Source organism: Micropterus dolomieu, linkage group LG10, assembly GCF_021292245.1.
Source record: "Micropterus dolomieu isolate WLL.071019.BEF.003 ecotype Adirondacks linkage group LG10, ASM2129224v1, whole genome shotgun sequence".
NCBI classification, from domain to species: Eukaryota; Metazoa; Chordata; class Actinopteri; order Centrarchiformes; family Centrarchidae; genus Micropterus; species Micropterus dolomieu.
The window spans coordinates 11,247,651-11,260,518 of NC_060159.1; the positions used below are offsets into that span (position 1 = coordinate 11,247,651).

General features: G+C 40.6%; 1 protein-coding gene across 1 annotated transcript; it reads left to right on the forward strand.

The window, feature by feature from the left end:
* Positions 1-3,127: 3,127 nt before the first annotated feature.
* Positions 3,128-12,336, forward strand: LOC123978212. Its single transcript, XM_046061380.1, has 5 exons — positions 3,128-3,550; positions 8,403-8,601; positions 9,474-9,639; positions 10,141-10,425; positions 11,380-12,336. Exons 2-5 carry the CDS (start codon positions 8,555-8,557, stop codon positions 12,334-12,336), a joined length of 1,455 nt encoding a protein of 484 aa, XP_045917336.1. The 5' UTR covers positions 3,128-3,550; positions 8,403-8,554.
* Positions 12,337-12,868: the final 532 nt, after the last annotated feature.

Here is a 12,868-nt window from a genome sequence, read left to right on the forward strand (position 1 = left end):
CCAACGACTTGAACAAATCCATCAACCCTGTTTGTTTTATGCATGTCAACGGCCAGCCTCCCTCCCGCTCTCTCTCTCTTCCTCTTACACTTCTTGGTGTGTGCGTGTGTGTGCGTGGTAACTCTAAACTCCAGGATCAGGTGTCAGCTGAGGAGGAGAGCTAAGAGAGAAAGATTATTAAAGAAAAATAACCTGACTGGCAGAAAGATAAAGAATACAGTATACTGAGAGAAGACTACAGGCTTGAAATAGAGGAGAGCAGGGCTTTTTGCAGGGTGCACAGGTGGACAGGATGATAAAATTTTAGTTTAGTGTGTGTGTGCTTGTATTAATCACATAGGGTTCAGGCTTTGGTAAAGTTTTATTTTGTATAAGTAATTAGGGCATTATATCATACAAGGAAACTGACTCCAGTTTTAAGTTGCTTTCAATGCATTTCCACACAGTTCTAAGAATAATTAACAGGAAGAGAGAAAAAGCCTACAGCTAAGGAAAAAAAAAGCTCAACTTTTATGTAGATACAAGTATAAAAAATAACAGTATATAAAAATAAGATAGCATCTTAGACCAACAACATTCAATGTCTATATACCATAAAGCAACACAATGTCCTCCTAAGTGCCAAAACAAATTTGTGTGTGTGTGTGTGTGTGATGGTGTTAACAGTAAAAGGTGTGTGTTGAATTAAGAAAACTTAACCAGGAAAATACACAGACGTTTGTGTTTGTTTTGCATGTTTTCACGTGTGTGAGCATGGCAAATATTTTGCACCTCACACCTAAAGAAACTATGAACTGGCACTCAGGCGGAAGTCAGAACCATAATACACTACATTACAAATACATTTAGCACAAACTAAAATGCAATAAAAGACATTTATAGAAAGCTGGAGGGGTTTCTCGTATCTAGTGTCTTTGCAAGCCTTGCTGGCTGTAAATATATGGTCCAGTCGTGTCCTGGAACCTGAATAAACCACATCAAATGGGTTTGCCTCATAGGACTGATAAGCTTCACTGGAAGCCGTCTTTACTTTAAGGATAGTCTGTGAAATGCAAATTATCTCTGTTTGGATAGGCTGTCTGTGAAGGGTAGACTTCTAGGGTAGAAAAATGTCTCTTTCGTTTGTTCAGAAAATGGATTACTGTTATGGATGGTGAATATTTACAGTATGTGACATCTATACTACTATACATATTATATGACTTGTTTAAATGTATAATGTTGATTTTTCACCGTAAAAATGTGATATTTCAGTTTCCGCATATAATCAATCACTACATCACAATGGAAAATTGTATCCATTTCATCCACTTCTAGCAGATGGCATTTACTCCAAGCATTATTGATTATATAATCAATGTCCTAAAGGCCTGTCTGAGTGGGGGTGATGCCTCACTCACTGCTGGCCTGTGATGCATGCAACACTGACATACCACTAGAGGACAGCAGCTCCTCTTTAGAAATCTGAAATAGTTTACATCACCAGAGCCTCATCCGAATCCATGATAGAAAAGGTGGGGGGGTCTTCAGCATTGGGTCAAGTCTGATAGTAGTATAATCTAGAAAACAGCGATGTATGATGGGGGTAAAAAGCAGATTATATTTATTTAAGAATACAGATTTGAATTGATTTGTCTGTGAGAAGAGTCCCGTTCTCCTCAAGTGGTAGACCACTGGATGTGGTCTTGTTTGGTTTTGTCACTCTTTTGCACACTACACAAAGTCATGCAGTCGTACTGAAGCCTTCCTGGAAAAATGTGAGGAATTTTGTGTATTTCATACCAAGAGGGTTGAGAGGAAATTTATCTCACTCCCAGTTTAATACTGCAGCTGATTATGCTTCATAAAATGTCCCTGTTACAGACTTAAAATGTGATGAAACTGAGTCTTTAAAACTTTAGTGTTGTTAATGTTGAAAGAGTTGGCTAACATCATAACATTATAATGATTATGATTATTACTTCATAAGGGTTTGGCACTTCTTTGACTCTTAATTTCATAATGCCACTCATCAGTGTGTGATGTATAAGACTTCCATAATACACATCACATGATAAGAGGAAATGGTACAGACTCTATTACAGTTTGTAGTTAATTGATGCTAATACATTATGTGGCACTTTCTGACCCATGTAAACTGGCGTCTTTAAAATTCCCTTTTCTATTACTTTCTAATGACATTTAAAGTGTCCATTTCTCTTTAAGTATCTGTCGCTTTCAGCTACATTTTAGTGTCCAGTTGTAGTTTTAATTTTACATCTGTTTTATTCCCCATCATCTTAGAGGTTGAGGAGGAGCCCTCCAGATTTTTCCAGCAACCGCCTGCTGTCCAGACTCTGCCCCCACATATCTCAGACCAACTTGACATGAGTGTTTCCTGTCTCAAGTGGAAACATTGGAAAGAATCTCCTTCTCCAGGATCCACTGTAACAAGCTTATCCATTGAACTTCCACAGCCTGGATTGAATCTTGATTCTGGAGTTTTAATATCTCAAAAGGAAATATCTCAAAAGGAGAAAAAAAAAGGAACAGCTATACCAATCACTATGCCCTGTATCTATAGCACACAATATTGAAGTGGCGTGTCAACCCTGACGACCCATGATAGTTTCTTGAACCAGAGGACAACATGTACATACACTTGTAGAAACTATGTAGGACTGCATTCCTAGTTTTCATACTTCCATTGTTTGTACACCTTGATTTGGCAATGTGCCAAAGCACATTTATTTCCAGAAAAAATGAGCTTTATTGTCTGTCAATAAAGGTAATTTGAATTAACTGGAAAATCTACCTGAGAAGCAGGAGCTTATCCGGGGCTATTCATTCTAGTGTCTCGTCTTACCTCCATCGATGGGAAGTTTCAGTAATCTGTCACTTTAGATTCAAACTCAGTGTTGCTCCTTCTAATTACGGTTAATCACGCGCTTGTGCACGCATACTTTATCTGAGGGCTTCCCCGCACTGCACTGCACGTGCGTGTACAAACTGGTGGCTAATAAACTAGCGCGCGCACAGCTTTTTAGTTGGTTATCCCTCCGATGAACCGAGAGAGAGTGAGAGAGAGAGTGAGAGAGAGAGGCTGTCTTGACGCTTCCGGCTTCAAACACACAGACAACCAGCGCTTCACTACGAGCACAGAGGTCTCGAGCAGCACGCATGACAACAGAAACCTCCCAAGAAACTATTTATCCCGAGAGCAAACTGTGAGAGGATTTCACCGGTCGGTACGAAATGCTTTGACGATTTCCTGAAATATCCAGAGAGAAAACGTGGAAGAGAAAATAATTTTAAAATCTTATCCTCCTTCTTCTTCTGTGGAGGAGTATTTTTGGTGAAAAGGTGAAGACGCATGAGAGACCGGCGGCAGCGTCGAGCAAGTCCGTTTGAGTAGATAAGTTGTTTCGGCGCACAAGGAGCCGTGCCTTTGCTTGTTTTGCGTTCCGAGTGTCAAACTTACAGACAGAGAAGAGCCGTCCTCATTCGGTGGTGTCTGGTTCTGTTATCCCGGAGAAGACCTTGCCCTTGAAGAGGACGGGACAGTGCGGAGGTAAGATAACACAGGACCCGCCACTGTCATGTCAGGATCCCCATCTGAGGAGATTATTGTTGTTGGAAAGAGTTTATTACACTTCAATACCTCTGGTGTAAATGGACAACAGTGAAAGTTTGCAGGATTACAGGCCTAGTCTAGTGGGGAACTGGGGGAACCAAACAATTTGAGTAGTTTTAAAACAATTTCATCCTTATTTTAAATTCAGAAATAGTTTATCCCTTCGAAATGGTTTAGTCTTGTTGAGTCTTGTTTTGTGCTTACAGATGCACTCATTTTAAATAACAGCTGCTTTCCAATGATATACAGCACAGTATTATACTGTATCCTCATTTTCAGCCACAATATTACTTAGATAAGGTTGGACAGCATCTAATGGCATCTCAGAGTTGAATCCACTTTATCAAATCAGTTTATGTCAATAACTCTATGCAAAAAAAGTTATAAATGCTGTAGAACATTTATAACTTTTGTTATAAACTTTTGTACTGCTCTTCAGTACAGCAACTGTTTGTATGTTTTGCACATCACTATTTACTCCTAAATAGAGCTGTAGGAGTAGGTGTTGTTTATTATATAATGTTATTTTACCAGCCGGCAACCAGATCCAAAATGGGAGCAGCTTTAGGAACCCAACGCCTTTTTTTATATAAGCATTAGATAACTAGTTTGCATTAGATTAGAGATCATTTCTAGGTCTTCAACTAAATATATTCAGATTTTTTTCTCAATTAATCAGTTAAATATTTGGTCTATAAAATGTCAGAAAAACGCCCATTAGGCCTAAATTTTTTCCCAACATCATCAAATGTCAGTTTGTTTTGTCCCCCCCAAAAAAAGATATTAAGTTAACAGCAATACAAGAGTTTTCTCTTGTATTGCTGTAAAAATCAAAATTCTCATAATGATAAAGATTATAAAGATGAAACTGTCAAATGTGTGGCATTTTGCTTGACAATCGACTAACTGTTGCAGCTGTAGTTACTTCTAATTTAGTTTGTGTCCCCCTCAAGGCCTTTCCCCCCACTGGGAACCATTAGTGCATGCTTGGAGTACATGCCATCTGGTAGAAGTTGATGAAATGGATACAATTTTCTGTTGTGATGTAGTGATTTTAGATTGTGATATTGATATATGTTGTAATATACAGTAGTAAAGTTTCCGGACATTCTATCTTTCTATCTAGGAGTTTGTGCTTCTGGCTAATCTACTGGGTTAAATACCTGACAAATAAAGTTACATAAATTAGTCCTGCTCATTCAGGTGTAACAGAGCCCACAGTGGCCTAATACACCCTGAGATAGAAAAGGGATTGAAATACTGTAACAGTACGTCAAAATATCTGGCTATAGGACAATCTGTATCTCCTTGTTTTATCGTCATATTTTCCCAGCCTATATCAACTGCTTATTTAAACTTAAAGGAGCAATCAACATCATCGGCAGTATCTAAACTTTTTGTCAGTTGTTGTTTTTAGTGCGCCACATGTAGGTTTATTGCCCACTTGTGTAGGCAAGTGGACAGTTTGAATACTCATACAGTCCCACTCATTGTGACATGAGGCTGCGCTGAAACACAGACAACACTCTGAGGTAGCTTACATGTGCGCTTGTGCCAGAATCTTCACAACCAGTATTTGTCAAAATTATGTTTCCTTGTTATTGCAGTGGCCAGTTTTTGGTGAGCCAACGGCTGTGGTTTTTATTATGATTACGGCATACCAGCAAAGAACTAAGTCAAGGCCAAGGTCGTGGTTTGCCTCACTATCCTGCTTCTTGTCTGGTTGTTAATTGGTACTAATATTATATATTAAAATGTTTGGATTGTCAAAATAGCGCAGACACGTGTATCTTTTTTTATCTGGGTTACAAGTGGGTATCAGAGAGGATAGGAGCTTTTCTAAAGACTTTGTTTTTTGCTGAATGTTTTACCCAGGACGTATACGTGCATTTCTTTTTAAGCTGTTTAGGGTGCAGCAGATGTCCTCTGCTAAATGTCATCCAACTGTTCCCTCTTGTGAAGCAACTTGATGCTAGGTAGACAATAGCTAAGAGTTGAACCCAGGGTTTAAAATGCAACCCTTTCATGAAACTTTGATGGTCCTGTGGGGAAGTTGGACCTTTTGGCGATTACAGTGCAAAGAGAAAAGAAGGTCTTTGGGATGCAGCTAACCATGTGAAACATGCAGTGTGAAAATGGTTCCCGGCGCCCAGTGCTTCTTCATTACAGCAACTCAGCCGTTTCACAAAGTAAATCCACTACTTCTGCATGAAAGATTTAGAATAGACAACTACACCAAAATAGCCTGTAAACACCTCTCTTTCCTTTCACCCAGCTCTCTCTCTCTCTCTCTCACAGGCCCTGTCCTGGCATGTCCTGTTGTTTCACTGAAACGTGATGGTTGTTGTCCATTAAGCAGAGAGATGTGATTATGCAGTGTGACAAAAAAGCTGCACTGGTGGTTAGTAAGCTACTAAAGTTGACAAGCCGTTCAGACTCTCACTGCGTCACTCCCCAACAAGGAAATCCCATGTTTACCCTGTGTTCATGACCTGATGTCTTAACTTATCTGCAATCAAAACACATCCCAAGGTAGCTTCTGATAGCTCAGCACAAAGAAAGTGCTTGAAGGAGCCACAGACTGTGGACTGAAAAGGATTTGTTTTTCTAGACGTTGGTGGTTGAGTTTAATTTAGCTGACTGTTCTGCAAGACACAAGATATTGCATGGTGTGAAAAAATGTATCTGCGTCTGTTAGGCCATGCTACTCTGAAACACACGTCCCATTTCACTGCCAGTCTACTGAAATATTGTACTTATTTTACTGCCGTATGAAAGAAAAAATTACACGATATTTACCTGCATTTCTCATCAATTCAGGTATAAGAGGATCCCTTGGCATTTGAAATTTCATGCTAAAAATGTATTTGCCTAAAGTCTAGACATATTTTTCACAGTTCTTCATAGCAGTAATATCTTGCTCATTCTTATGTCACATGTTATGCAAAGCGGACTGTTAGTCAGACAGTCTTGACAATCACTCATCTGTCTGATCAGATATGCAGTGCTGGAGCTGTGAACATCAGTACAGTTGGTATTTGTAAGCTTAAAAATAATTTTGTCACTCACTAATAATGATGAGTCTGTCCATCTAATTCACTTGTAGATTCCCTTCCTGAAGCTCACATCCCAACCATTTTGATTCAGAAACTAAAATGTTTGGTTTTGGTTCCCGAAGGTCTGTTTCTTACGTTTAACTAGACCCTTGTGCTGTTGTGGTCAACTGATTGCTGATGACCCATTGCAATGCTGATTTTTAGAGAGCAGAGCTGATGAAAATTTTAATTACTCCATGCAGAGTACATGGTTATTTTATCCAGTAATGTGTTGTTTCAGATAGATTTTTTTATTCATTCGTTTTTTAATTAATTAGTAAGAGAAACATATATTGGGTTCTGCTGTAGATTTCAGAATGTGACTGGTGTCATAGGAGAGTGGCGTACAGTTTGTCGTGACATCATTCAACTGCATTATTCCCAACAGTATAGCAATATATGTTTAACGCTAGATGTGCTATAATTTAGGATGATTAATCGGTGCAGATTATCTCAAAATGCCAGATATCGGCCCCATTAATCGGCCGACCGATTATTCGGTTGCACAGCTAAAGATCAGTACATGACTTTCTTGAAAACCAAGTTTAACAAGTTGATTTTAAATCATATGATAAATAAATAAATAAGTCACATGTTTTTGATTCTGTCTTGCTCCATGCCATTAGCGACAAGCCTTTTCAAGACCGAAAAATATTTGAACAAAGGACCTTTTCAAACGAGTGTCCTGTGACATGAGAATGACTTACAGTGTCTTGAAACAAAATCTGAATACAAGAGCGACGAAGTGTCATAGTGAACACGTAGAAGGAGAATTGCTCATTCGGGGACTTTGAGTGTCTCCACACATCTTAATCTGCATTTTTGCCATCCTTTACCCCTCTGTCTCGCTACCCTTCTCCTTCTATGTTTAATTCTGCTGCTGCCACGTTTTATCTGTTTTATCCCTCTCTACCTCCCTGCCTCACTTTACCCTCTGCCTCCTGCCCTTTCTCATTCTCCCTCTCTGAATGTGTCTATGTATTGCCATGTTTCTGCCCTTTTCCATGTGCCTCCCTCATTTTCTCCCTGAAAGAATGTTACCTTAAAGTTATTTTTTATTTTTAGACCAAAGCAAATTTCAAACAGACAGCGTGGAGCTACAGGGTCGAGGTGAGTCAAAGATTGCCACAGTTTGGTCAGGCTGAACTTTGGCCATTGTGTTGCTGCTCCTTTTAGAACATAGTGGGGTACAACTGTGAAACAAGAGTACGAAAGGTTCATACAGTTAAATATGTTAACTTAGTTGGAAAGGAGGAACTCAAAGGCCGAAGGGACTCAAGGACGAAGACAAACATGAGTTTGAATAAAATTAACATTATACACATGCGGCTTCTACGAAACATGAAACAATAGAAAAGGCTAATTGTATCCAGTGAGTGGAACATGTCCCTTTCTCATTTTCTTCCAATATGGTTCTCTATCTCTGCCTGTCCCTCTTTCTAACCCCTTTCCTTTATTTTTAATCCCAGCTCGAACACAGATATCTTTCATTTTGAGTCTACGACAAGACTACATGAGTTATCTTCTTTGTCCATGACGCAGTTAGATCACTTTCCAGGAATGGAAAATTGAACTTCAAGTGTCTGTCCTTTTTGGAAAAAGGCTTTTATTTTCTCATGTTGTTACGCACTCCGTGCTTTTTCAATAATCGGAAAGGTTGGCCAGAGTAAAATGAACTCTCCTCTTCCTTTCAGCGGTGAGTGCAGATTTTCCTGCAGTGCGGAGCTGCCGCTGCTGACTGAATGCAGGGGACACACTGAAAGCTGTTCTCCAGACCTCCCTGCTGCTTAAGGGGAGACTGCCAGATGTGTACCCAGCACTCAAAACCCCTGGCCTGGCCGTGGGGATGGCAGCCTCTGCCCTGAACCTGAACGGCCTTGGAGTCATGAACAGGTCAGTTTTTTTCCTATGGTACATTTTGCCTTTTGTTGTTTTGAGACGGCACCGTTTCCCTGGAGAGTTTTTGTACAGGAAATGCATATTTGAAACATGTTCGGTCAGTATGGCTTGGTGCAGCTATGAGGCTGTTAGACTGGACTGGTGACATTACTTTTTTTTATAATACAACAGACAGACAGAACTTCCTTTTAAGAGGCAGAAACCTCGAGCAGAACCATGGCTCAGGGTGGGCGGCCATCTGCCTCGACCGGTTGGGGTTGAGGGAAAAAGAGAGAGAGAGAGAGTTTGAAATACAGACAGTAAAGGTTGTAGTGGTACAGACTGAAAATGAATAATGGTACAGATAATTATAGTAATGTTAATGATAATAATAATAACAATAGTACTAGTAATAACAAGTGTAGCAGAGGGTGTCGAGCAGGAACATGGTAGCAGCAGATCCAGACTTCACAGCTCCAGAGCCAGAAACACCTGCAGAAAGCAAAAAAATTATAAAGCCATCCTGCTGCCATGTTGATCATTACATGAAAATATTGTCTAATCACTTGTAGAGATGCATAAAATATGCCTTTATTCAGCAGGCCATTTCTCTATTACTTTGATTCTGTAATGTCAGCTTTTGGAGTTCCATGCTATGAATGCATTGATGATTGGTTTGTTGTAACCATGTAATTACTTCAAAGTCCTCATGGTTAGACATGCTGTTTTGTCATGTGAGACTAACATTATTTAATTTTTAACATGTAATCTTCTACAGTATGACACGTTTAGGTTTAAGAGGCAACAAAATGTAACACATATATTACTATGATAAACAACCCTCCCCTCTCCTCACCCCGTCCCATCCTTTTCTATCCTCTCCACAGCAGTAATCAGTTTCACACCCAGCCAGGTTCCTCCAGTACCACCTCAGGAGCTAGAACCAGTCCAGTCGGTCGACCTGTGCTGCCGGTTCCAGAGCGGAGCACCTACTGTCAGTTACTGGGTGGGGGAGCGCTTGGTGGAGGTGTCTACAGCCCAACCAGCCCTCAGGTAACTCAGTTGTCACATCCAGCCTGTGGGAGCAAATATGAAAACATTGTTTTCTTGAATAGATGAATTTATTAAACAGTTAAACACTATTTTTGGTTTTGCTGCTACTGCCTTACTTGGTCTGGTATGATCAGTAGCTTATGGTGGCTAATGTTGGTTTGTGTAACTTGCATTTACTGAGTCAGTTTGCTGACGATACAACTCTTCTACTTGCGCTACTGTTTCACTACGTTTTAGCATTTACCGTGATGAAATAATTTTCTCTTGTGGCTACAGTGGCCACTAAAGTTACATAATCCCACTTTAAAGAAAACACAGAAATAACTGGAAAAATAAAGGAAAGAAGAATAAGTAACTGCTTTTGTTTGTACTGATAGGTTTTTCAGCATGTTGCCAAATAACTGAAGATCATTGTCTCTAAACCCGTGTATTAACATACTACTGATATGAGCGAGTCATTTTTGAGGGGCGCCCCTTATCCCGTTTTGTGTTTGCTCCTAGACGAGCCCTCGAAACCTGGGTCGAACCTTTGTCTTCCCCCCTTCATCCTCGCTCTCCCCCAGCCACACCCCTCGTGCTCGCTCCCCTTCCCCGCGAAGCCCAGAGCTCCTGGGAGTCAATGTGGGCCAGCGAGTCCGACGACTGAGCTCACCCGGCGGTGAGGAGAGAGAGGAAGGCGAAAGGCAGGAGGATTGGGGAGGAGAGACAGCAGGAGGAGAGAGGCGAGAGGAGAGGAGACGCCAGGCACAGCTGCTGCAGATACACAGAGAGCTGCAGAACGTTGAGGTGATTTTACACGTGCCGCTCTCTTCTTTGTTTCTTTAACTGTATACGTCTACATCTACCCCTTTGTCTGCCTTTATCTAGAAATGCAATCATTTAGCAATATGGAGCAATATATTCAAACTCTGAAGGATTAACTACATTATTCTGATTAGTTGGGCCAGTCAGAACAATACAAGTAAAAAATACTCTGAGCTGTGGTGATCCCAAAATGCAACAGTTATTCATTATTTGAAGGCTGAGCAGAACAAAAGGAAAAGGCAGGTAAACCACATATGTGTTAGGACTGATGCTGATGCAGAATTCAGCTGTTTCTTTTACTTTTGTTTCTATTTTAATCTTAAAGGATAATACTCAGTATCATACTTAATAATAATTGATTTCCAGTCCATTATCATCTATCATTCCTAAAATCAGATAATAGTCTCTCCAGTTATTGATCTTGTGAGTCCATGTGACTTTTGTTAACTTGTGAATAAATATTAATTACAATTAAACATTAATTACACTAAAGATAGACAAAAATGTGATTCTCAGGTTTAGTATCAATACAGGTTATTTGTTGCATTTGTACTCCTTCTCTTCTTTGTATTTTGTTGAAAGCCAGCCTACATTTGTACTAATTTGTTTGAAACTGCAGTCATACAATAGATTTGTAGCTTGCCAACACTTCATTTTTCAAGACAGTCTGCCAAACATGAGAAACCACTAGAGTTGAGGCTCATTTCTTTTTCATTTATTACATTGCTAGGATATTACAAGGATATTTTGCCATTTTTGTCATGTCAGTTTATCAGTCTTACATCAGCAAAGGTTTTACTGATAGCAGTGCACCTGTGAAATGATAAGCAGCCTAAGCCAAATATGACAAAAATGTAAAGTAAACTTCTCTACAGTTAGACCAAGGAAACCAAAGTGTAGCTGCATCAAGTCCCTTATTTTCTCTGTGTCTTTCAGGTCAGGGGAAAAGTGGGCATTTTCGAGGCCCATATTTCTGGAATTCGTGCCCAGGTGTTTAACAGCGAGCTCCAGCGCAGCCCTCGGTCTCCAAGACGAACCCTTGAATGCTCAGTGACCCACCCACAGGAGAGTAAAGTTTTTCCTGTTGTTCAAAATGGAAGAGAAAGGGAGGGAGAAACTATGGAAGGAGAAATGAGAGAAGGAGGGAATGAAGGTGAGAAGGACAGCAGTGCTACTAAAACGAACACTGAGAACAAGACACTGATTGATCAAAATGGCCGGCATTTAGAATCAACAATGCAAACTCCCTGTTTAGATGGACCGTTTGCTGTTCAGGACTCCCTTGAGACATTAAATCCAAATGCAACAACAGACAGAGAGATAAAAGAGGGTGAAAGACTGCGGAAAAAGGAGGGAGAAAAAGATGCATGGGAGGTAGAAAATGAAAAAATGCTGCGAGACGAAAGTCAACGGACAGAGAGCAAAGTGACAGATGAGAAAGAGGGCCGGTTGTGTCTTGAGACACTGCGCCAGACAGAGGCAAAAAGATTGGAGGTTAACCCTGAAACCACTGCTTTTCCTCGGGCACAGAGTAGTGAGAGCTCCCCTTGTTTGCTGGACATCACAGATCACGGCTCGAACCACTCTCCCTCCATACCTGCAGTCATAATAACAGACCATGGTTTGGAAAGTCAACCTCAAACTTCTGAAGGCCCCCGCTCAGACCAGGGACTATGCAGCTCCCCTAGTCCCAGTTCCAGCCCTGTCCCTGGGCCGAACTCTTCAAACCGCTCCCTCAGGAAGCTGTCGTCCTCCTCTGCCTCCTCGGCTGGTTTCTCCTCCTCTTGGGAAGAGTCGGAGGAGGATGTTTCCAGTGATACAGAGAAAGGAGAGCAGCTTCTCAACCCTGCACTCCTCAGTTCCAAACAGAAAGCGGTAAGTGGAGTCAAGTGAGAGTGTGTCTGCCAGTGTGTTTGCTTGGATCTACAACCTGCCAGCGATTCACTAGAGCTTTTGTAGTTTCAAATGGCAATGGGCTTTGGAGACTACATTATATCATCCACATGGAAAAAGTCAGAGAACAGGTCTGCCGGTTGGTTTGTCGGTGGGTCACTTTGGTCCAGACTGAAATATCTTAACAACTATTAGATGGATTGCCATGACATTTGGTACAGATATTCATGGTATGATAACATGGTAAACATACCTAATAAACATTGGCATGGTAGCATTGTCATTGTAAGCATACTAGCATGCTGATGTCAGCATTCAAAGATAGACTTTATAAAAGAAGTGGACGAAGCGTTTTAAAGCCTCGAGGCTGGCATTTTGGCAGTTGCCATCTTGGTTTTTGGAACCAGAAGTGACCATATTTGGACAAGAGGATTGAGCTAGCTAGCTTGGTTAGTAAGGTGCATCTGTAGTTAATGTTAGCCGTGATGTTAATCGGGATTTAGAAAACAAGCCAAAATAACAGGCTTGAAAC